General features: G+C 32.7%; 2 protein-coding genes across 2 annotated transcripts; one reads left to right on the top strand and one right to left on the bottom strand.

The window, feature by feature from the left end:
• Positions 1-1,895: 1,895 nt before the first annotated feature.
• Positions 1,896-11,370, bottom strand: LOC138333140 (stabilizer of axonemal microtubules 5-like). Its single transcript, XM_069281307.1, has 8 exons — positions 11,299-11,370; positions 9,159-9,717; positions 8,848-8,954; positions 7,837-8,068; positions 7,398-7,516; positions 6,987-7,188; positions 6,316-6,404; positions 1,896-5,475 (listed from the first exon to the last, which is right to left on the bottom strand). The coding sequence occupies exons 1-8, from the start codon at positions 11,329-11,331 to the stop codon at positions 5,320-5,322; spliced, it is 1,497 nt and encodes a 498-aa protein (XP_069137408.1). The 5' UTR covers positions 11,332-11,370; the 3' UTR covers positions 1,896-5,319.
• On the top strand, positions 11,353-20,018 carry LOC138333141 (vesicle transport protein USE1-like). The gene is made up of 6 exons (XM_069281308.1): positions 11,353-11,576; positions 12,087-12,136; positions 13,367-13,445; positions 13,866-14,025; positions 14,877-15,046; positions 15,507-20,018. The coding sequence occupies exons 1-6, from the start codon at positions 11,481-11,483 to the stop codon at positions 15,705-15,707; spliced, it is 756 nt and encodes a 251-aa protein (XP_069137409.1). The 5' UTR covers positions 11,353-11,480; the 3' UTR covers positions 15,708-20,018.
• Positions 20,019-25,369: the final 5,351 nt, after the last annotated feature.

The following is a 25,369-nucleotide window of genomic DNA, read 5'->3' on the forward strand; positions in this document are numbered from 1 at the left end:
AGAAGACCAATTTACATGAATGAAATTCAAAATACCTCAAATCCACATTTTGAAGCTACCATATCATGGATATTTGAGTATCATATGACCATTTGATTAATTATGAAAATCAAATATACGTTGTATTTCTTAAAAGTTTATAATTTAATTAATACTGACATTGAGTTAAATAAGATATCAGATTTTACTTTAAATCCAATTGCTTTGCATTCCTAAATTCATTCCAGATTTTGAATTAACACTTTCCTAAATTCATTCCAGACTTTGAGTTTACATTTTCCTAAATTCATTCCTGATTTTGACTTTACACTTTCCTAAATTCATTCCTGATTTTGACTTTACACTTTCCTAAATTCATTCCTGATTTTAACTTTCCTAAATTCATTCCTGATTTTGATTTCACGCTTTCCGAAATTCATTCCTGATTTTGACATTAATATGATTGCAACATTTAATTTTCATTAACCAATCATTTCATCAATTTTCTTTCCACCTCATGCACTGATACCTTCTGGCCTTACATGTTAAAGAGGAATTTAACTTGATGATGTTTTGCAATGTAAATTTTATAATAATACTGTTCAAGGATAGTGATATCACAAAAAGTTGATTGAATCTGTCTTAAATAATACTGTATAAGTAAAATGAATAAAAAAGAAACATTGCATAAGGCCAAACAAAATTAATTTCTTGTTTCTCAGGCACAATTTTCCAAAAAAGGATGAGGGAGGGAGGCTATTTTTTTTTTTTTTTACTACCTAAAAATGTGATGAGGGAGGGATTTTTTTTTTTCTCAGTCACATAATAATATACATGAATCATGTGATTTGAAATTGTGTCAATTGTTAAATGCATAAAATGAATAAAGAAATCTTAATTTTAAACTATTGTCTTTATTTTCTGGTATTAAACTTACAATTTAAATTGAAAAAACAATTGAAATACAACTTTATGTTCAATGTTAACCAGATGTACATAAGCAAGTGATCAGGACTCCCTATGTTTTAAGATTTGGTCTTTTTGCTCCCCTTTCGTTCCTCCCACACATTTCTCTTTCTTTTAAGAGCTTGTTTGTCTCTGGTGTCACAGATTTTACATATTGGATATTGGCTACAAGGTCTGTGTCAGAGCCAAACAGCCTTCTGGACAAGTACCCTTCACTTGGTTCAGAAGGTCGCTGACAGACATTGCTGTAGCCAGATGTTGTATTGTATCATGCCTCCTGTCATCAACAGCTGTCTCCACTACATTTTCAATATATGTTTTAGCGTGATCAAAAAACACAGAGTATTTGGTTGGCTGACCTTCATTATGTTCTCGTAGGTCAAGAATCACATCCGGGTCCTGTAGCTCGAAGGCCTGCTTCACTTTCTCATCAATTATCTTTTCATTTGAAGTCTCCGGTGCACTATTGTCACCGGTAAGACATCATAACTTTGTCAAAAACGTCAGTTTTCCGTTTGCCGATAGCGGCCGACACATGATGATCCGCGAATTTTGGCGGAAATGACCAGTCGTCGGGACCAAGCGATCCATCGCACAGACCTTTGTAGAGTTCGCCAAACGAACAAGTATCACTATAATTCGAAATGATTGTCCAGGGTAAAAGAACACTCCCAGAAAAAGATATTTGAAGCGAAATCATTATTGCTGCCGTGTACCATGTGCAATCACAAGCTTCTAAAGGATAAACAAACGTTTCAATGATCTGATTTGGGAGATTCTAAAACACGGATCGGTCAAGTTCCGGATAATGCGGGAACCAACGTCGGATTTTTTTCCGGAATTTATTTTTCGGCGCGGACGTTTTTATTTTTTTGATTTCAATAAAAAGTGAGTGGTGCGGGGGGTTCATATTGGATGCGGGCGGGCCTGAGAAACAAGAAATTAAGAAACATTGCATAATGATCACAGCAAAACAAACCTGTCAATTACGAAATAAAACAGGATATATATCATTAAAATCACACATTTTATGTATCAATATGTATGGTACCTTTTACCAATGAATGAAACTTTATATATTTTGAGCAAACTTTATACTGGAATACAAACGACCAACAACAAATCTTGATAACAACAAATTACATTAACAACAACTATACATTAATGTGAATTTCGTCAAGAAAAAATAGTTCAACAACACATTTTTGTAGCAATGATATTGAACAAACTGATATATTCATGTATAGCAATTCAAACCACTGCAAAAAAATATCTCTTAAATATTTATCAAATTTGAAAGACAATATATTATTTATAGCTATTTAAAATATGTGCAATGAATATTGATCTTTAAAAGATTTCAAAAATCTATTTACACATGTACATATATATATATTATATAAATCGGACAAAAAAATATGTAAAGCATGAAAAGGATAAAAACTGTAAAAAACATTTACATAAATGGCATATATAGCAACTATTCATTGACGTGGAAGTTAAAACAAATATAAATAATCATCAAGATCAACAAACACTATATCACAATTTTGATTATATGTCAACAAATCTTTCAAAATACATATTCCAGGTTTCAGACAAAAATCATCATCTTGGACTAGACAAATGTAAAACAAACAAGCATTCTAAATATATATGGTAATCAGATTTTAGGGTTTATGAAAAACACAACCATGGAAAAGAAATGGAAACAAAAATGAGGAAATGATCTTCTTTGAAAAGTTAAAAAAACACCACACTAATAAGCCAACAAAACTCTAGGATATAGATAATTTAGTGGGCATAATTTTCAAATAAATGCAAAGGATATTTTATCACAAATACCACAAAAGATTATGCTAACACCTTAGATCGCAACAGCAAAGGACAGCACTAAACACAAAAATAAAATAAAAATAAAAACAAAAATAAATAGATAGATAAATAAATAAAATAAAAAAATAAAAAACACACACAATAACTCAGTCTTATTGTTGGACTTATACACCACAGAACACGATCATTTTGATTTTAACATGTTTTCACTTTGTAGAAATTCTAAATATCCAGTTCTTGTTTTTTCCAGAGATTTAGATAATACTGTAATACTATTTAGATTATAAAAGTTGTGTATGCAATGCTAATTTTTGGCAATCCAGTTTTTAAATTATACTTTATATAGTATGCTTTCAGCTTAATATCTTCAGCATATATCTATATTTCATATAGTTTAAAACAGAGCAGTATATTTCCAGCATAGTATCTATAGCATAGTATGTTTTCAGCTTAATATCTATAGCATATATGTATATATATAGTTAAGTTAACAATACAGCAGTATGTTTTCAGCATTATAATGCACATATCATTATCACAGTACAGCATATAAAGGGAGTATACCCAACAGTATAGTTTGTAATAAAGCAAAATGCTTACAGTTACAGCAAAAAAAAAAAATCATTTTAAAAGCAGAGTATGTTAAAACTTAACTGTAAAAGTGGCATGTAAACAGTTTAGTTTATAAAACAGTAGTACATGTATCACTACCAGTAAATATTTTGAAAGACGATACATTTACATAATTAAATCACAGACTAGATACTTTATAAATATATCACTTCATATACTGCTTGCTAATTTAAAGTTATACCTGAATTTGATTTAATCAAACTAAAATACCTTTGGTATAGTCATAACACTTTCTTTAAATTTGAGTATTTAGTATAGAATATAATCTTCTGACAATATATACACCAAAGTATCTACTAAACATAAATTGTTAAAATAAATATTTCTGAAGAATTCGAATAAATATCACATTCTCAACAACAAAAGATATAGATTGAGCAATAAGAAATTGAATTCATAAAATTCATGCAATCGTAATTGCATATACATGTATTATCTAAATATACTATTTTTTGGTAATTTGTTAACAAATGCTTAATTTATTAAAGAACTGAATCTTTTAAAAGCTCCAGATATGTAGAATTGCAAACTAGTAAATATAAATCGGGAAGAAAGTAACAGTTATGCAAATGCTGTTAGATTGTGTGGCGAGGAATCTCTTGGATAATACTGTTATTTTGCACTATGCATTTCCATTTATACAGAGTAATCTGCCCTTGTGAATTAGCATTGATTGTTTCAGCAAGTGTTTGTCATAATATTAGGAAAAGTGATATAATTTCTGTTCACTAATTATAAATGAAGATGTCACAATTGAAACCTATCATAAAAAGACAGAATGTATTATTTTTTTTTATATTAAGTAAGTTTAAAAAAGTATTTCTCTTTGCAATATGACACAATAACCTTGTCAGATATGCAAAACTATGCATATATGAACACACACTGACATCGAATGAAATACATGTACATATATACATTTACAATCTGAAAATGCCTAAGTTGAATTTTTCTGTTTCTTTAAAGTTATATGTGCCGTAACTGGGCGAAAATTTTGACATGCTATTTTTTCATCGTTAATCTATTAAAAACCATAAGGTTTGATGAACAAAGCTGTAAAAATCATTCAAATGGCTTCAGATGACTTATAAACGTTAGTTATAACACAGAAATTTTGTACTGTAAATTTGTTGTTTTTATGCCTTAAATATGTTTACATGGAAACATCCCTGCAGAAATCACTTTACAATTACTAATAACATTGTAAAAATGTAACATGAAATTGTAGACCACAAGTTGGCTTCATGGTCTGACCGTATGTACTCATTTCACTTCACTATTGATGTAAATAAATGATTTTTGGCAGTACTGCCAAAAATCATTTTCAGCTTTTATTTGTACATGTAAAATTATGACCTTTGCATTGAAGGTACTGTAATTTTCAAAAAGTTGGTAATTTTTGATGATTAATAACATATTAAAAGCTCATCTTGATTCGTGAGTATGAAAAATACGGCACATATAACTTTAAATCTGTATTACAATATGTTTCCAACAGAAATCCACATCATCAAAAGAATAATACATGTATGGCTTTACATCGATACAACTTTATGCAATACTCCTGCAAAAATCTGCCATTTGCAATCATTGGGATATCAATACTCCATAACATATTATGTAACATTAACAATAAACCAACAACATTAAAAAATTGTATGAGCACTGAAATTCAAGCACATATTTATCATTTTTTTTATTATCAAATCTACCCAAATACTTATTTTTTTTTTTTAAATGATATAATTCAAACCAAAGTCACTTTTAAATGTTGCATTTTTACATGTTATTTATTAATATAATTTAATCTTCTGTTACGCTTGATACCATGATTACAAACATGTTGCAACATTTTACGCCAGAAAGTAATTTCTGTTACAACCCAAAGACAACCTCATGTCGAGTTTAAGCACTCATGGTGCCCAAGGGGACACTACTCTTCTGTAACCGGCCAGCATCGTAGCTGTGTAGTTCAGCATCCTTAGGGGTGAAGGTCACTTGATGAGTTGTGTTGTGTTTCTGGGGGCCACTCAGTGGGGGCAAAATGTGGGATTTCATTAACTGGAAAAAATAGTAAAAATAAATACTTACAACGGTTTATAAATTGAAAACATTCTTGTGTAAATGTTTTTTTTTTTTTTTTTTTCTAAAATGAATTTGCAATACAGTAAAACTAGCCTTAGTGACCACCTCTGTATTAAGACCACCTGCTTATAAAGAACACTTTCTAAAGGTACCAAATAGCCATTTATAACACAATTTGACCTGTGTATAAAGACCATTTGGCTATAAATAGAGACCACTTTTACCTTGTCCCTGGGGTGGTCTCTATAGACAGGTTATGAATTGTTGGTTTTCAATATATCCCTAGATTTATTTAAGCAATTATTCTCAATATCTATTGGGGTTATGAAGTCATAGACAAAAAACGAAGAAGAAAAATCTATGAAGAATGTCCTTCCGTTTTTTGTCTATGACTTCATAACCCCAAAAGACATTGAGAATAATGCTTATAATTTAACTCTGATAACTCACTCAGGTACTAATAAGGCGTTAATTTCCTTGATTTTACTTACCTTTGCAATAAAACAAACTGAGTTGTGGCGCAGTGATATCTTATCCAATAATTAAGTTTGACCAATGACTGTGTCGCTTTTAAAATTCCCGCGAAACTGTTTTGTATATATGACATCATAATACTTGACGTACAATTCTTTCAGTCTATGGCAAAATAACCTCAAAGATCTAACTAATAGAAATGAGTGTAACATATGAAATTAAATTATATTTTTTTAAAACAAATGGAGACAATTTTGCTCTTAATGAAAGCATAATGATTATTATCAATATGACATAATAAAACTTTCATTATGAAATTCTACAATAATTATGTATGCTTACATTATTGATGGCTATTGGGTTGGGTACTGTCTTCCCACGACGTGGATTCTTGTAATCCGTCCATGATGATGTGTGCTTAGCTTCACTTTCTATAGGAAATTCAATATGAAGAGCATCAATAATTAAATGGAAAAACATGGCAATGAAAAAAGAATAATAGAAATGTTCAAATGCAATAGAACAAGAAAATGCTACCAAAGTATGAAAGTCATACAGATATACCAAAATATCAAAGCAACATGGAACAGCACTTGTTTCTGGCACATACTATACAGTATATAGGGTAAATACAGTGAATCCCGTCATAGCAACCACCTCTCAATAAAGACCACCTGCTTAATGAAACCAAAAAACACTATTTAACTTGAGCACAAAGACCCCCCTCCCTGTATACACATGATTTTTTTCCGTAGGTTTTTACAATATGTATTTGAGATACATATAATGGTATCACATACATATTAGATTGAAATCAACATTTACAGCAAAGACCAGTCCGTTTCTCTATTCCTGATTTTCATCAACTGTTCCAGATAAAGAGCATAAAACTTTGCAAAATACAAAAAAGATAAGATGTAAAACATAATTGACTTATGCCGTGTCAATGGCCTTGACCTCCCTAACAGATTAGAGAATTCCGTAATCCTTACCAAAGAAACTATTTTACTTACTTTCGTAGTAGTTTAATGGGATGTTGCTATCCTTGTAGAATTTGGCCCTATTGTATGTATAGGGCACAGAGACTGGATGGAAGTTATCATCTGTTGTAGTATCATAGAATGTGTTGGACATACTCGGCTCACCAAACCATACATTACTCTTCGTCCTCAGATTCGCTCCAGAGATGATGGTGTTATGCAAACCAGGTGGTGGCTGCAAAAAAACATGTTTGTTAATGCAAAAATAGAAGATGTCATAGAACAATATGGAGGTTTCAATATCCCAAAACGATGTAAGCAAACTACAATATACTGTCGGTTAGTCCCACTTACCAGAATTTTTGACGTCAAAATCACCGAAAGGTGGGACTAACCAACAGTAAATTGTACATTATCAAATAATGTTTTATGTAAGAAACTCACGTTTCCATGGTAATATCGACTTGTTGTTAAGTTGACTCGCTCTCCACCCCTGATCTGATCGTGGTCTCCTTCTGGTAGATCACTGTGGTTGCGGTGATTACCAGGTTTGTATCTCTGATCTGAAGCAACAAAAAAGACAGAAATAAACAGAAATTGCAAGTGCTACAAAAAAGCATTTTTTTTGCTTTGAAAGTTGCATCAGACATTTGGAATTGTTCAGAAAACCACTTGTTTTATGAAAGTCCATTTCAATTACAAAGGGGTCCTCATTTTTTCGATTAAGGACCCTGTTTATGAAATACCTAGACACTATACACAAAGGTGCACTATATATGAGAATTTACGGTACATTGAAATTACACATTTGAACTCTTCTAATATCTAATGCTGGATCAGTTCATTACAAAGTTACAGGGGTGAATGAATAGGCAGTACTTACATGGTGATGTCACAGGTATGTATGACACTGTGGCTGTACTCTGATAATCGTTGTATTTACAGTGACCATCGGCCTGTTTAAAATTAGTCTTTCCAAGAGTACGGCTGACTTCATCCTTTAAGTAGGGTTTGTAATCACTGTTCGCGGCCTTGTTTGGGAAAGAGTACTGCATAGTTGTCTCCCTTAACGTCTCCTTAGCTGGGTCTCCGTTTGGTACATTAGTACCTGTAGGCTACAACAAACAAACATGCCGGCTAGATACAAATAACAACAAACAAATAGAAATGAGTTGACTGTCATTTCTTACAGAAATATTGACAAATTCTAAAGGAAATAGATTTCGTAATATGATATGCAGATCCTTATTCTCATGCACTGTTTTATAGTCAATCTTTTACCATCTCATACGGTGACCTGGCATGACCTTTCAAATTGACCATAAAAAAATTACAACCTCCAAATTTCTTGACAGGAGGTGGGGAGGGAGAGAAAAATGGTTGGTTAAAATCATTTTCAAATACCCTATGTAGTCATTTCATCCATAAAGTACAACAAAGCTAGATATGCATAAGCATGTTAGGATGAAATGTCTTTTCCGAATGATGATGCTAGGTGGAGAAAATGCATTTGAATTTAAGTACCAGGTTCACAGGGACTAAGGTCACCAGATCAACAACATGACCTCTAATGGGATGTTGTCAGATCATCCATGACACTAGGTCTGTACTTTATATTAATCAGATAACAGATTTCAAAAGAAAACAAGGATAATAATTACAATTTGTATATACAATTATGTGGTATAACTTATCAAAATCTGTCTGTCTTATCTGGATCCAGCATGGGTATTCCGCCATAATTGAATGGAATTTTCCTTCTTAATTTTCAGTGATTAAAACCTGTATAATCCCAAAACCTGACTATATGAGCTTATTATGCTATGGAGACATCCAGTTTAGATAAGTGACACTGTACCATTGTAAGTGAAGAAGAACGTTATAAAACACTTACTGCCGGCAGAGACTTGACAGGAGTTTGAAACTCGCCCTTAAATGTAGAATTATGTGTTGTGTTGAAGTGGGTGTATCGACCATCCCCTTTCACAGTTGAAGGGCCTCCTAAATTAGAAAACATTAGATCATCTTCAAATATTTGTCCACAAAATAAAATTGTATTCGTTTGATAAAACACACACACAACAATTAAAAAAAGCTATTTTTTTTTCCAAATTCACTATCAGTATTTATAGCACATAAAATATTGCTATACCTGTAACAGCTTTTCAGTCATCTTTCAGACTTTCTCCTCTACATATTTCTTACCTTCATGCATGGAGGGTACCTTTTCTACCTTGTGTACTGTTGTATCATGCCCCCTATATCTATCCCTGTAGTCTGACCACGGCTCCTCAGCTTTTTCTCTGTCCCCCTGGGGAATATTCACCGCCCACAATGCAGTTACAGGCTGTACTCGCTCATAATCACCATCCATTTTAGGCTTAAAATATGAATCATGCATTGTCTGAAAGGATTTTACTTTGCTTAAATCTGAATCCATTTTAAAATTGGTTGATCTCAGTTTTCTGTGGACATCTGGAACCACCATCTTTGGCATGTATTTATATGAAAATGACTTGGATGTTTCCGACGCCTTTTCCCAGAAGTATGTTCCGTCTCTGTGCATGACCTCAGCCAGGGCAGGGCGCTCGGCTTCAGCGTCTCGGCCATAGTGTTTGTAAGATGGATAGTCTTTCTTGAACACACTCTGCATTGTCCCTGGTGTAACAGACATGTCTTGGGCTACCTGGAAGTTTGTGGACGATAACAAATCTGTCCCAGTTTTTGGGGTGTAGATGGGGTTGGTTATTGCAGCCATGGTGATCTAAAACGTAGAAAAATCAAATTGATCTACATGTTTTACGTACCTAACATATGTTTTTATTGTATTCTATTGGCAATAAGCTTCCTCCCCTTATTATTATATCTTTTTGAACTAAGGTCAAATCTGGCAAAAGCCCCCTTCCTTTTTTTCTTCTCCAGTATATGCTTGTAACTTTATTCATAAAAAATGCAATGATGTATGGTGTCAACAGATCAATCAGACTTTGGACACAATACATCATCAAACCACCACAAAAATCATAATATTCTATCATTGGTGTGTACATGTGTCACTAATGTTAGTGCAGTTAGTTTTGTGGACTTTTGACAATGTTGTAGTGAAACAGGGTTTGGTCGAGTTGTCTCAATTATCGGAATGCCGCTGGTATTCGGGATGCCTCGGGTATCTGTGTGCCTGATAGGTAGTTGACAAATCTCGCCAGTCTTGAATCCAGCACCAGCCAGTTAACACATGAATTATGTATCTAATATATTGACATTGTTTATGAATTGTAGTGACTGTAGATGACATGTATGTTTATATGCCTGAACTCGCCAAGAGCCACAGTTCCTGGTGAGTATACTTTCATTATCAGTGACTGTGTAATTTCATGTGTGGCATTGCACAAGGTTTTACAACAATGCTCGAAATACAGACAATTTGAAATGATAATTCAGTCGAAACGTTTTGTTCTAGTTCTATTTGAAATACTGTACTTTTTCTTTTTAATAATTTAAAGGAATTAGTTCATGTATCTCATTTAGAACCATTGAGTCAGAATTAAAGATATTTTTTGTTGTTTTGTTGACTAGGAGTGATAGAAAATTGTGTTTATGTTTCTCATCTTTTTAAATTTTGCTTTTTGCATCATTGTCCAATGATGGTAGTTAATTTCTTATTCACATGCTGCATGGCTCTAGATCAGTATATTACAGTGTTCTTTACATAGTGTTAACATATCATATTGTGATAACAATAAGAAACAGGCTCATTTACTTAGTTTAATTAAGGTTATTGTTATGCCATTACTTTCTGCAACTTTTGTAAATTATCATAAATTAATGACATTGATGGAAAACAAAAATATTTACATTATCTTTATGACATTATTTAAAGAACTACTAATTATTGTGTTGTCAACATAACTGTAGGCCGAATACTGTAAGCTAAGCTTATATTTTATCATTCAGATTAGCCTTTCGCTGTCTGATCACTTTGCTTTTTTGTATCAGGTAACAGGTAAATAACAGTACAATTGTACAATAACCGTCTTTATCACCAATTGAAAGAATTTAAACCCCCTGGTAAACATTCGTCTAGTGGTGACATACTGTCCCTTTTATTGAATGACAACTTCGCGTCATTGACAGAAATATGTTTTTATAACAAAGTAGATCAATGTTTACTTTTGGAATCACAATGTCAACACTTTGTTTATTTAAGACCTCTAACGTGATCAACCCTAATTCGTGAGTGAAACTATGAACCTGACCGTGACATTGCGTGAAAGTGATCCTTTCACCATATTTAGAAATCTCTATGGTAGATATGGATGAATAAAGATTATGGATGATTGCTTACATGTGGCTGTTCCCCTTTGTGTACGATAACCATAGATACCGCTATGCACTTCCGCACCGGAAATAGCTCTTCAATTCCGAGATTAATTTTGGTCGATAAAAATCTATATCCATCAAGCGTTTTATGGAACGCAAATTTAACGCTTTGTTAAAAGTTCTGTTTGACACTGATAATTTGCCAACATGGCCACACGACTTGAGATAAATTTCAACCGGCTGCTAGCCAGATGTGAAACAATGGCAAAAGACAAAACGACATGGGATTGGAGACTTGAAAAGGTAAAATATGGTAGTCATATATTTGTCATGGATCTAGACTGAGCTGAAAGCCGATTAAGACGCCTTTCAAGTTGGATGGGACGTCTCCATGCTCAAAAATAACGTTAGCTTCAAATAGTGAAATGGGTCAATTTGGTAGGTCATTTGTAATAGTTTGCTATATATATATATATATATATATAGCTTTTCACTCAGTTTCAGAATGATACAGTTCATGGGCATTGTTACTGGCTTTGTAAAATCCATCATCAGTCTCCTCATATTCTACTGAGAAAATGTTTCCCACTGTCTGTAAAAAATTTTTTTTCCTCATTTGGCATGACATGTTTTTCTTGCATTGGTGAATAATAATAATAATAAAAAAAATAAATTAAAAAAAATGACCAAACCAGTTCCCCCCAACTGAAAAGAAAAAGAATTAAATAAAAAAAAAATCCTCCTTTTCTGTTTTGTTTTAAAATGAGATTTAAATATTTTGTTTAATAATTTTATGAATAATGTTTATTTCAGTTTATTACTGCACTACAAGATCAACTGAGTGAACTGAAGAAGTCTCCATGGTATGGTTTTAAGGGATTTATTCTTTCTGACTATGTTATCTTTTTTTGATAAAATAAATTTATGAAGAAATTTATTTATATTGTCAAAATTTAAATATCCTTATACATGTAATTTGTCATTTGATATCAAAATTAAAACAAACAAAAACTGAATGTTATTAATTATAACATTTCAAAGTAATTAAGTTTATGATCCTATAATTATATTATGTTGTTAAGTCTTTGGGGTTTAGATAGCTGCAATAGTGTAGCTCAAAAGACTTTTTGACAGAAAATGATGTCGTCTTTAGAGCTACAATTGGTGCCTATTACTGCTAATGGAGCAAAATAATGATTATGCAAACCATTATAAAACGTTTGATTCAAACAAGTACGATAAAAGTGCAAACAAACTTTGTTTGCACTTTTATCGTACTTGTTTGATATCGCTTACCTACTAGGCAATAAAACTGAACCATATAAAATATCGAATTCTCATCGAGGCATTATTTTTTTTTTACATAATACATATGAAGGTCTTTCTGGAGGGAATACATACGGCGAGTCCACAAATTATGAATTTGACGTCTTGTGAGCGGTACGATAGATATTAAGAATGGTAGTTATGTTAGTTTTGGACAAAAATAATATGCAAATGCATGTATACGCATTAAAAAATAATTGGAAACCTACAAAAAAGTATAGAAAACTATGCCCGAATGATTTTCGGAGGCAGTGCTCCACTACGACACATAGGGACCAATTCGTACCCGGCCGAAAGGTATCGTAGGCCGGGTACGTATATTCGTTCTAGGGTTTAGATTGCCTGTCAGGAAATAGGCAACATTTTCACTCATCTTAAATTGAGAGGTGGTTTTTCTTTTAAAGCAAACACTTAAAGGGACAATTCAGTCTAAGAGTACATTAAAATTTGCTCATATTTTCGAAATAAACCAGTTCTAACAGAAATTAATTTAGTTGGTTTTACTGTAATATGCCAGAAAAGCCCACTGTAGTGAAATGTATATGAAATGTTCAAACTCGCTTAGAACAATGTCGTGGACTTTGTCAATATTTCTTGTTATATATTTCATAAGGAATGTAGAACAATACATTAATGTCATATTTTGCTTTGTGGTTATGTAACATAATTAGCCTCGCTGAATTGTCCCTATGAAGTTCTGAAAATAAATAAAATAATTTGTGAAAAAACTGTTTTCAGATATTGATTGTTTTATTTTTTTTCCATAGTCGTCCAAGCCAAGAAACTTTGAATGATTACAACAAAAAAGTTGACTTCTTGAAGGGTATAATAGAAGCGGAAAAATTGGTATGCATGATTCTCTTAAAATGTATTAAATTGAATATAGGTAATGCATGTGCTTTGATAATGTAATATATTTGTTGCCAGACTTAAATACTTATTGTTCAAAATTACTGTAGAGGAATGTGATGTGACGATGAAATTTTTGCTAATCTTGCAAAGGCCTTTTCACTGTACATCAAGTTTTGTTAATATATAAACTACCAGGTATATATCAAAAGCCAGAAGTTGTATGCAGGGTTTTCGTTAAAAGCCGTTAAAATATCAATGTTTACAGTACACACAAAGGATTTTATAATCCATTCAATGGAAATGAAACATAAAGGTATAAACAGACATGCTATTAACTTATGGTAAATTGTCTGAATTCCCTTTTTTACAGATGCATGGATCATTATTAATTGATTACAGTGATTTGTTTTACAGCCAACTACTACAGAAAAAGCACTGGCTACAGACAAACTGGCTACCATTTCCTCGTCAGGGAAAGGTAACTCTACAAAGTCTAAGGAGCTCCATCTACATACCAAGGCACGGTACCAGAAAGATATGAGGGACGAGCTGCTAGGAACAGAAGACAAACAGAGTAAGATTGTACAATAGTTTGTAACTTTGTACTATGTATTCAAAGGTTTCTGATGCCATTTAGTGGTAGTCTTCAGCAAAAATCACACTTATGACTTCTTCTTGTGGGACTACATTTGCACACTTTCTACATTTGTACACTTTCTAAGTAAAAATAGAATTTTCAAATGAATACACTAAAGATCTAGATATGAGGAACATATTTGATCCTAATGGCGAGACACTGACTATCAGAAATTGTCATGAGCTTCATTTTTGCATCAATCAATAGGCTCTTGTGAAATTTTCAATTTATTTTGAAATGTGATAAATAAGGTCTATGGAGTGATATAGTTTCTATATTTTTTATTCAATGTCAATATGATGATCTTTTCAGCAGATGTTTTTAGCTTTCTTTGTGTATTTTGACATTTCATTATATACGCACATGAGCAGTAGGGTGTTACACCACCATTTTTTTTCCTAATTGTTTATTTTTCAAAGTATTTTCTAGACATACAAATAAAACAATATTGCAACAATAAATTCTCACATCATTCATCATCATCCTCAAAGATCTTCAAATATTTTGCCATCATCTTCATCATACCGTCATCATAACCATCATATCTTTATCAAAACCATCATATCTTCATCATATAATCATCATCATCATCATCCTAATCACCATATCATCGTCATTATCATCATCATCTCCATCCTTATCAACATTTGCACCATCATCAGCATGTCATCATCATCATTACACCACAACATTGTCTCATATTACATTTGATAGTATTGATATCCACTGCTCAGTTTCCATCCTAAAATTGTGCTGTTTTGAAAAAAATGTTTGTTTTAATTAAAAAGATGGTACTGGAGACAAACAGAACAATCCTCAGGATGAGGAAGATATAGATTCCCTGATCCAACACCATCACCAGATGCAAGAACGTCTCGCCGACGAAATGTTGATGTTGACAAGAAATCTTAAAGAAAGTGTGAAAGATTCTGGTAGAATCGTCAAAGAGGATACAAAGGTAGGGAAGGTTTTGTTGATTTGGTACCAACATTTTCTTAGGTAAATAATTTTGATAAATAATAAGTGAATAAACAAATTATTTGAGTAACTTTAAAGACAAAGATCAGAATAGTTATTTTAATGGAAGTATGATGTTTGAATTAAAAGTAGCTTTAAATTCTTTGTCATGGTTAACAAATGGAGGGCAGGATGGGATCCATAAACTGCCTATAGTAGTTCTGCCCTTTTCCTTTCCAATTTTATATTTTAATCCCAATTTTGAAACAGAGTACATATAGTGTTAAGATATATAAGCTAAAACATCGTATGCACTTTCAATTTTTTTTTAATTTAATTTAAATTTTCTGTTTGCAGAAAGTTGTTGCGATGAACAAGCTAGCTTCTGTGTATTACAGTCTTTCTAATTTAATCAAAACTTCTGACAAAAATGGCATGCTATTAAAATTTACTGTTTACAGAAAGTTGTGGAGACGAGCAAGCTGGCAGACGTGAACTATAACAAGCTAGAGAAGGTTACAGAACAAGTGGAGAAACACACCAAGGGCTGTGATTGGTGTATGTGGGTGATGTTAGCCGTTGTAATCATGTTATTCCTTTTCATGATCATGTTCATTAGACTCTTCCCAAAGAAACATTACGCATACGACGAGGACTTATGATTTCATAGCTGTATGAGTGCGAGAATGATGTGTGTAAGTAATAGAGATCTGATTGGATGGTGTGATAGTTTAGATATATTTATTTGTGAATTGTTGAAAATGTAGAGATATTGTGTAATTAAATTGTTTTTTGCCATGGGTTAATATTTGCAAATTTTGCAGCATTAGAACCGACAAAAGGATTCTGCTAAAAAACGATACATTCACAGATAAAATATTCTCCTCATTAATCTAAATTTGCTCTCAACACCATATTTTCCTGTTATATAAACTAGAGTTAACTTGGCCAGCTATTTGGAAAGTTGAAATTTAAATTGAAAGGACATATCTGTAATAGAAATCTATGCAGAATTAAGTTGATGAGGACCAGTTATTGTCTTTAGTAATATTATATATATTACTTGCTAGAAGTTGAAAAATAAATGTAGTTTTTCGTTGGCTATTACAAAGTCTAAAATAAAAACTATAATACTAAAATGATAAAGCTTCTAGGGACTAGGAACTTTTGTACTTGAAAGGGGTTGGCAGGTGGCGGAATAAAAGGGTGAATTAAAGAGTGGCGGTAATAAGATGGGGGTATTATGAGTGGCGATAGGTCGAGGGTTAACTGTATGTCCCTTACTGTAAAACATTACCGGGGGTATATTGAATTTGGCAACAACATATTTAACAAAGTAGGACAATGACAATTTTGTTTTAAAACTATCCTGCTAGAATGCTACTGTGAAGATTGTGTAGTTAGTGAAACTTAAGTTAAACAGAATTATTTTACACCAAATGTGCTGAGATTAAAGTATTCCAGTTTAAAGAATAATTTGCGAAAAAAAAAAAAAAATCATAAAGAATAAAGCTTAATTTTGTGTAAACAGAATTGTGTGATTTTAACAGCACAGATTAACCTAAATCTGATTCATACACAAACATTTCAAACACTCCTAAGATTACTTTGGAATATGTTGCATGTTTGGGTGTTTATTGTTTCAAGTTCAGGATATATTGTCCCAATAAAATTTCATAATCATGCATGAAAAATAATCTGTCATGGTGAATGAATTTTAAATATTCTTTCTAGATGTGTCCATGACAGAGTCACATGTACCATTATAATGATAGTTAGAAAAAATGATTTTTTGAAATTTTGATTTCTTATACCTGATGTTGTAATGTTACATAAACATATTTTTGATATGAAAATAAAAATATGTTTTTATCTAATTGCAAGCAATGAACATGAAATTTATTTGAATTCAAAGTATGTGACCATAAATTGATTTGGTTTGATTGGTTAAGTGTCCTATTAACATAAAAAAATGACCAATTGTTTGTTTAGGAGACAGTGGACCCTCCGTAGTCCGAACACTTGTGTCCTCAGACCAACACGTTTGGATTGCAAATTTGTCGGACTGAAAAATTCCACCTATTTGGTCAATAAGCAATTTTGTTCCCCCATAGTTTTCATTCGGATTGTGAGTATTATGGATTATTGGCGTCCAGATTATTAATGTACCACTCTATTCCCTGACAAATTTGCATGTGTTGAGTTTCTTTTACAACTTCATATTGTTAACAACTTCACTGTGTAGCCAAAAAATTATTTCAACTTACAGTGTGCTATCATTGATACCATGTCATGTCTGACATTCTCCATCAAGAGCACAGGGACTTGGCACATTTTTTTACCAACAGTATATGTATATATACAATATTATTATAAAATAAAACTCAACGACCTTCCTCTAGTACTTTCACCATTTCATGATGGCTCTTCAGGATTTCATTCCTTTTTGCTTACTTTTTTCTTGGTTTACAATATCATTATATATACATACATTACTGTTTGTAAAAAATTAGTGTCAGGTCCCTGTGGTCAAGAGAACCAATTTTGTGTTGTGCAAATGTTTATGTACTTGATAAATTAATGTATACATAATCAATTCAAAATGAAAAAATGCTAATTTATCATCTTTCATGAAGTTGAAATTAGTAGCCGTTTCTGTGATCAGATAAAAGAATCCTGCAATTCTTTCATGTATGTACTTCATAAATTAATGTATACATAATCAATTCAAAATGATAAAATGCTAATTAATCATCTTTCATGAAGTTGAAATTAGTAGCCGTTTCTGCGATCAGACTGAAAAAATCCTGCAATTCTCTCATGTATAGGTCTTGGAGATCATTTCATAAGAAATTATTCATGCAATATAATCATAATTCATATAATCAATGTGATGTAGGAATTAACCATTTAGTTTAAGCATAAACACATTGCAGGATGTCAAGATATGTTGAATACATGTTATATTTAAAGAATATCTTGTTCATATACCAAAAAAGTATTTTGCCATATCTTTACTCTTTGGAGAATCGGAGACTTGACAGAATGATGAACACATTGTAATGAATTCTTTGTTTTTGATTCTTTGAAACCTTTAGACCTTGAACATATTGCAACTCTAATTGTGAGTTATAATGTAAGAACGTGTATCTTAATCTGATTTTTTTCTCCATTCTCTTTTGGATATTACTGCATTGTAAGGGACATAACTCTTGTTACCTTCCTCATATTTTGATGAGGGCATATGTATTCTTAATGGAATTATGTATAATTAAGCAAACGTCTTTGCAAATGCAATTTATACCGTGTCATATTTGTTTTGTGAACAATTTAGCTGTGAGACCTTGCTTGTAGAATTTTGTTTTAATCGCAATCAGTACATTCAAAATCAACTTGTTGCAAAACAAGGTATTTATTTTCCATTTTTTAACTCATGTTAAACTTGGATAACTTATGTTCAACATAGCCACATATTCATGATATTTCTCTTTTCATATATCTGATTTAGTATGCCAATACAGTTATATGACTTGGTAATGAATGGTATCACAACACATCATACAAAATGACTAGTCAAACGACTATTTTTGACTTGACTTTTTTTGACTTATCGCCTTCTTCGAAACCTGTCAGACAAATACAGTATTTTTATATAGCTACTGCTAGAACTATAGTCAGCATGGTATTTTGTTATCTCAGTAATTCTGCCATGTACTTTTATTTCCATAAATTCGAATTCCATAAAGAAATTAATTATAAGGAACATATTAATTTAATCAGTATCTGAACTTCCCCTCCTAATGTCATGTAAATGAATGGAAATTGAGCGAAACAGTTCTCATAGGAGTTGTGTCATATACATGGGGTAGTTTATGGTCGCCGTAGACTATAGTGAATAGTATTGAATAAATGTGCGCAATGGCGGTTTAGTATTATTTTGACCAGATATTCCAAGGCTCTGGTAGCGGTGGCGGAGTGGTTAACGTGTCCATCATCCTATCAGTAACCATCCATCTCTGGAGTACGGTGGTCGATGGTTGATGTGTTCACAGGCTTTTGATTCTATCTTCAGATACCTCTATATAAATAATATATATGTACCACTGGGTATGAATCAAAAGCCTGTGACGTGTCTAATATTCTAACGCCAATCGTTTCTTCTCAGCCATCGCGTCCATTTGTCACATCTCGGCAGTTTCCGTACATATTGATGCAGCTGGAAGCCGGAAACAGTCGAAGTTAAGCCCCCGAATCCGAGTTTGAAATATATGCAAAAAAATAATACTAAGATTTTGAATTTAGAAAATTGCTCGCAAAACTGCGAAATAGCAACCACAGTTTAGAAATCGAGACTGGTAGGGTAAAAAAGATTGCCCGTTCTCTGCGGTTATGCAAATTTTGTAAAGAAATTGAGGATGAAACCCACTTCATTTTTAAGTGTTCCGTTAACTCTACGGTGAGAACAATTTTCTTTAATAGTCATAAAGATGTAATGAACCACCATTTCACATATTTTGAAAATTTGATACGACTCTTTTCGTCTAATGATCTAAAACTTCTAGTCATTTGAACTGAGGAAAGCTGGCTTGATAAATGTTTAAGTTGTTGTTTTGATCTACTGTGTGTTATGTACGTGTATGTTTTGCTATCGATCCCTTTTGTATGGATGTAAGGAAGCAAGAAAGTTGAATTGAATTGAATTATGGGAAAAGGGAGATTCAAATACGAGTAGTTCTTAATATAAAGTAATGTTATTGGTTTACTTATCAAATAAACACTTGGTGTGCATATTTCAAAGTCTAATTAATCAGTGCGTAATGGATGCCCCATTAGATTTTAGTAAAATTATCTAGTAAATCTTACGTATAACGGTTTGTACTTGTACTTGGTGGTTGTTATGAATGAAAATAAACAAGAAAGTAAACAAACATGTGATACACGTCAATGAAATAACAAAAAATATGAAATATTCGGGTTTTTTTTTGTAATTTGAAATATTCAGGTTTTTTTTTGTAATTTAATTTTCTTTGCTGTAAGTGCTCTATCGGGCATTATGGAATCAGATTAATAATGGCAGGGTCTTCAGGTCCTCGAGAGCAGGATATGAATGTTATATAATTGTAATGTGATGAATGTTTATAATCAGATCCTATAAAAAAATGTCCGTTCCTATCAGTTCAGACATTTTTTTCTCCTCCTCTCATTTCAGAAGTTTCTATATCTTACTAAGTGATTCATGTTATCTCGGAGAAATAACTTGTAAAAAGTGCCAACATAATTTACAGACAGCTGATAGTGGTGCAAAGAACTAACTAGTTGTCGAATTTACATTTGTCTTCAAAGCAGAAAAAACTTAAATGATCATTTGAAAAATACATCATGCAAACAAAAAAACCCTCGGGGAAATGTGATTTTAATTTGGAATTTTTTATATTATATATAATGATGTAGTATGGTGCCGAATGGTGTTTATAACGCCATTTGTTATTTGTTGATTTGTAACTGGCTTTCGTATTACTGTTTTTGATTGGTCGCTTGAGAACGACTGCAGTGTTGGTAGCCTCTACGTGCAATAATAAAATAATAATAGAACTCTGTCGGGTGCGTGTTGTTTCTTCTCTACATAAGAGTAGGTTCAGATGTCTGTTTAATGACCAGTCGTGTACTTTTAATGTTTGGCTGCCCTTGTGTCTGAACGAGGGCGGTATACCCCCCGACAGAACCCCCACTTAAATCGTTAACTACTCTAGATCTACTCCTCTCAACTCACAGATGCCGATAGGTCATAATCTCCACTAGCTTACTGTATCCTTACATTGTCATTCAAACGACAAGGTGCTGATCAAGATATCATGACAGCAGAAATATCAAGTCCATTCGTTTTGCAGCGATATCCAGATTGGAGACAGGGTCGACTTGAATGCGAAACCATCTCAAAGATGAGCTCTAAGCAATGCAATGTTTACGTGGAATACAGTATAATTATTGATACTATCTCAGTTCTCAAGAAATTTTGCACAAATTGACCCAGATATTGTTTACGTTATATACATGTCTTAACCTTTACGAGAAGATGACGTCATTTTCTTTATAGATGCTACACCGCTGGTGATTGGTAGGATCATACAAATTAGTATTTTTCCTCAGTGGCAAGAGTTGAAAAGTTTGAGCCTCTTATTTTACTTCAAGATAAAAAAAAAATAAAAATAATTAATTGTGTCTCAAAACTCAAAAACAAATCCATGGCACTATGCCTTATATGGAATGAAGTACTTATTGCGCATCCACCAAAAGCATGTCAATCATTTTTCATCATTTGGTTTTGTTAATTGGGCATAAATTTACGTGCGCAAACGCCAATTATTGTTCAAATGATGAGAATTGTTTATGCTCTGTCAGCGGTGGATCATCTTTAAGAAATGACGTTATTGTCACAAGCAAATGGCACAGCAATCAGTTATAATAGATAGCTGTTCACAAAAGAATATAATAACTCTATAGCACCGTCTAAAAGCAGAGCATGTATTATAAACTGACACCAAATAATATCGCCCTACATAACACCATCGAAAACGAAACTTTGTACTTATAACAATCAACAACAGATACCAAAGAATATCACCCTACATAACGCCATCGAAAACGAAACTTTGTACTTATAACAATAAACAACTGATACTAAAGAATATCACCCTGCATAACGTCATCGAAAACGAAAGTTTGTACTTATAACAATAAACAACTGATACTAAAGAATATCACCCTACATAACGCCATCGAAAACGAAACTTTGTACTTATAACAATCAACAACTGATACTAAAGAATATCACCCTACATAACGCCATCGAAAACGAAAGTTTGTACTTATAACAATAAACAACTGATACTAAAGAATATCACCCTACATAACGCCATCGAAAACGAAAGTTTGTACTTATAACAACCAACAACTGATACTAAAGAATATCACCCTGCATAACGTCATCGAAAACGAAAGTTTGTATTTATAACAATCAACAACAGATACCAAAGAATATCACCCTGCATAACGCAATCGAACAAAAACATCCTGTACCTACCTATCAACAACTGATACCAAAGAATATCACTCTGCATAACGTCATCGAAAACGAAAGTTTGTTCTTATAACAATCAACAACAGATACCAAAGAATATCACCCTGCATAACGCCATCGAACAAGAACATCCTGTACCTATCCTCAACTGATACCAAAGAATATCACTCTGCATAACGTCATCGAAAACGAAAGTTGTACCTATAACAATCAACAACAGATACCAAAGAATATCGCCCTGCATAACGCCATTGAACAAAAACACTATGTACCTATCAACAACTCGTACCGAAGAATCTCGCCAGGCATAACACCATCGAAAACGAAATTGTACCTACAACAATCAATAGCTGATACCAAAGAATATCATCCTCCATAACGTCATCGAAAACGAAGGTTTTGTACCTATAACAATCAACAACTGACACCAAAGAATATCATCCTCCATAACGTCATCGAAAACGAAGGTTTTGTACCTATAACAATCAACAACTGACACCAAAGAATATCATCCTCCATAACGTCATCGAAAACGAAGGTTTTGTACCTATAACAATCAACAACAGATACCAAAGAATATCACCCTACATAACGCCATCGAAAACGAAAGTTTGTACTTATAACAATAAACAACTGATACTAAAGAATATCACCCTACATAACGCCATCGAAAACGAAAGTTTGTACCTATAACAATCAACAACTGACACCAAAGAATATCATCCTCCATAACGTCATCGAAAACGAAGGTTTTGTACCTATAACAATCAACAACTGACACCAAAGAATATCATCCTCCATAACGTCATCGAAAACGAAGGTTTTGTACCTATAACAATCAACAACTGACACCTAAGAATATCATCCTCCATAACGTCATCGAAAACGAAGGTTTTGTACCTATAACAATCAACAACTGACACCAAAGAATATCATCCTCCATAACGTCATCAAAAACGAAGGTTTTGTACCTATAACAATCAACAACTGACACCAAAGAATATCATCCTCCATAACGTCATCGAAAACGAAGGTTTTGTACCTATAACAATCAACAACTGACACCAAAGAATATCATCCTCCATAACGTCATCAAAAACGAAGGTTTTGTACCTATAACAATCAACAACTGACACCAAAGAATATCATCCTCCATAACGTCATCGAAAACGAAGGTTTTGTACCTATAACAATCAACAACTGACACCAAAGAATATCATCCTCCATAACGTCATCGAAAACGAAGGTTTTTGTACCTATAACAATCAACAACTGACACCAAAGAATATCACTCTCCATAACGTCATCAAAAACGAAGGTTTTGTACCTATAACAATCAATAACTGATACCAAAGAATATCATCCTCCATAACGTCATCGAAAACGAAGGTTTTGTATCTATAACAATCAACAACTGACACCAAAGAATATCATCCTCCATAACGTCATCGAAAACGAAGGTTTTGTACCTATAACAATCAACAACTGACACCAAAGAATATCATCCTCCATAACGTCATCGAAAACGAAGGTTTTGTACCTATAACAATCAACAACTGACACCAAAGAATATCATCCTCCATAACGTCATCGAAAACGAAGGTTTTGTACCTATAACAATCAACAACTGACACCAAAGAATATCATCCTCCATAACGTCATCGAAAACGAAGGTTTTGTACCTATAACAATCAACAACTGACACCAAAGAATATCATCCTCCATAACGTCATCGAAAACGAAGGTTTTGTACCTATAACAATCAACAAATGATACCAACGAATATCATCCTCCATCGAAACCGAAAGTTTAATCAACAAATGATACGAAAGAATGTCACCCTACATAACGCCATCGAAACTGAAAGTTTGTACATCGAAACCGAAAGTTTGTACCTACACTTGTATAACAATCAACAACTGATACCAAAGAACACTACCATGCATAAAAACATCGAACAAAGAGATCTTGTACCCAATCTGATTAAAAAATACAGACTCCGTTTCATGATAGGGAAAGGGAATATATCCGATTGAGTTAAATTGTGTCATCGTCATTTATACACGTATAAAGTTGATTTTTACTCCTGTTCAATAAATATGTAAACCACATTGTGGGTCTTAGCGTAATCGATGTATAAATGCAATGACACAATTTTAACGTAGAACGCAATAAACATCATTATCTAATAATGACGCACGCCAGCTGTTTTAAAAAATGCGTTGTGTCTGCCAAGCATAATACTTCCTCATATAATATCACTCTTAGTACAACCTTCTTAAAGTGTCAAAAAATTGAAATGGAGTAATAAAAATGCACTCTGGGCCACGTGTTAAACTTTGAGAAGTAACGAATCTGTTTCCTGGCTTATAATATTTCACACATAATGTCACTGTTGTGTCACTTTTATCACCAGTAAATCGCTTAAATCCTCATTATACGTCTGAAGCAAAACAGATTTCTTTAAAATTAAGTTAAATCTTTCAATTTAAATTAAACAAGGAGGTGGTCAAGGTTCCAACTTTTGAAATCACCATTTGCCGATGTTCCAGTGGGGTTCGTTTTCGTCTTTTCGTGTCCCTAATTTCATAATGAAGTATTCATTACGACATCTTTATTAAATAAATTGTCGTAACACCTGGTAACAAAACGGAGCCAAATTTTAATACGAATGGTAGGTTTAACTAATTTTGTTTTTACCTTTTAATACGGCTATTTTACTTTGATAAGTTAGGTCATAATTTTGTAAAACACTCTCTACAAGTTATCCGTTTCTTGCACTAGAAATTTGTTCTGGTCATTTCCTTCTGTGATGGAAAAGTTAAATCCTAATTTTTTATTATGTTTCATAGCGAAAGAAGATATGCAGTGCTTTGAAAAATGATAGCGTATTTTACCGAAATTGCGAAATAAGTTACGTTTCCAAATCCATTCAATCTGTAACTTTAAAATAAAATATTCAAAGATTCCTTTCCGCATATTTGCGTTCAATTTTCATTCTCTGCAAACGGATTTCATTTTTGTATTTTTTAAAGTGTTGTGTAAGTTATTAACTTAGACTTAACCGAATGACCAGAGTTCAAAATGTCAAAATATTAAACATTCGAATATTCAACCCAAGGAGATGCTATTTGTCCTCTTATATTGAAACGTTGTCCTCTTATATTGAAACGTTAACGGGAGACATGCATTTTGTAAGTTATGCAAAGCTCTTGCTGACAAGGCAATTTCATACTTCAATTCGAA

This window comes from Argopecten irradians, chromosome 10 (assembly GCF_041381155.1).
Source record: "Argopecten irradians isolate NY chromosome 10, Ai_NY, whole genome shotgun sequence".
NCBI classification, from domain to species: Eukaryota; Metazoa; Mollusca; class Bivalvia; order Pectinida; family Pectinidae; genus Argopecten; species Argopecten irradians.

Bases quoted from the DNA above. Each gene is read 5' to 3' on its own strand.
- LOC138333140 (XM_069281307.1), bottom strand. From the start codon at position 11,331: ATGGTTATCGTACACAAAGGGGAACAGCCACAT. The intron at 9,718-11,298 runs GTAAGCAATCAT...TCTACGTTTTAG, and splicing joins ACAAAGGGGAACAGCCACAT to ATCACCATGGCTGCAATAAC. The intron at 6,405-6,986 runs GTAAGTAAAATA...AATTTCCTATAG, and splicing joins CCCATTAAACTACTACGAAA to AAAGTGAAGCTAAGCACACA.
- LOC138333141 (XM_069281308.1), top strand. From the start codon at position 11,481: ATGGCCACACGACTTGAGATAAATTTCAACCGGCTGCTAGCCAGATGT. The intron at 13,446-13,865 runs GTATGCATGATT...TTTGTTTTACAG, and splicing joins TAATAGAAGCGGAAAAATTG to CCAACTACTACAGAAAAAGC. The intron at 15,047-15,506 runs GTAGGGAAGGTT...TACTGTTTACAG, and splicing joins TCGTCAAAGAGGATACAAAG to AAAGTTGTGGAGACGAGCAA.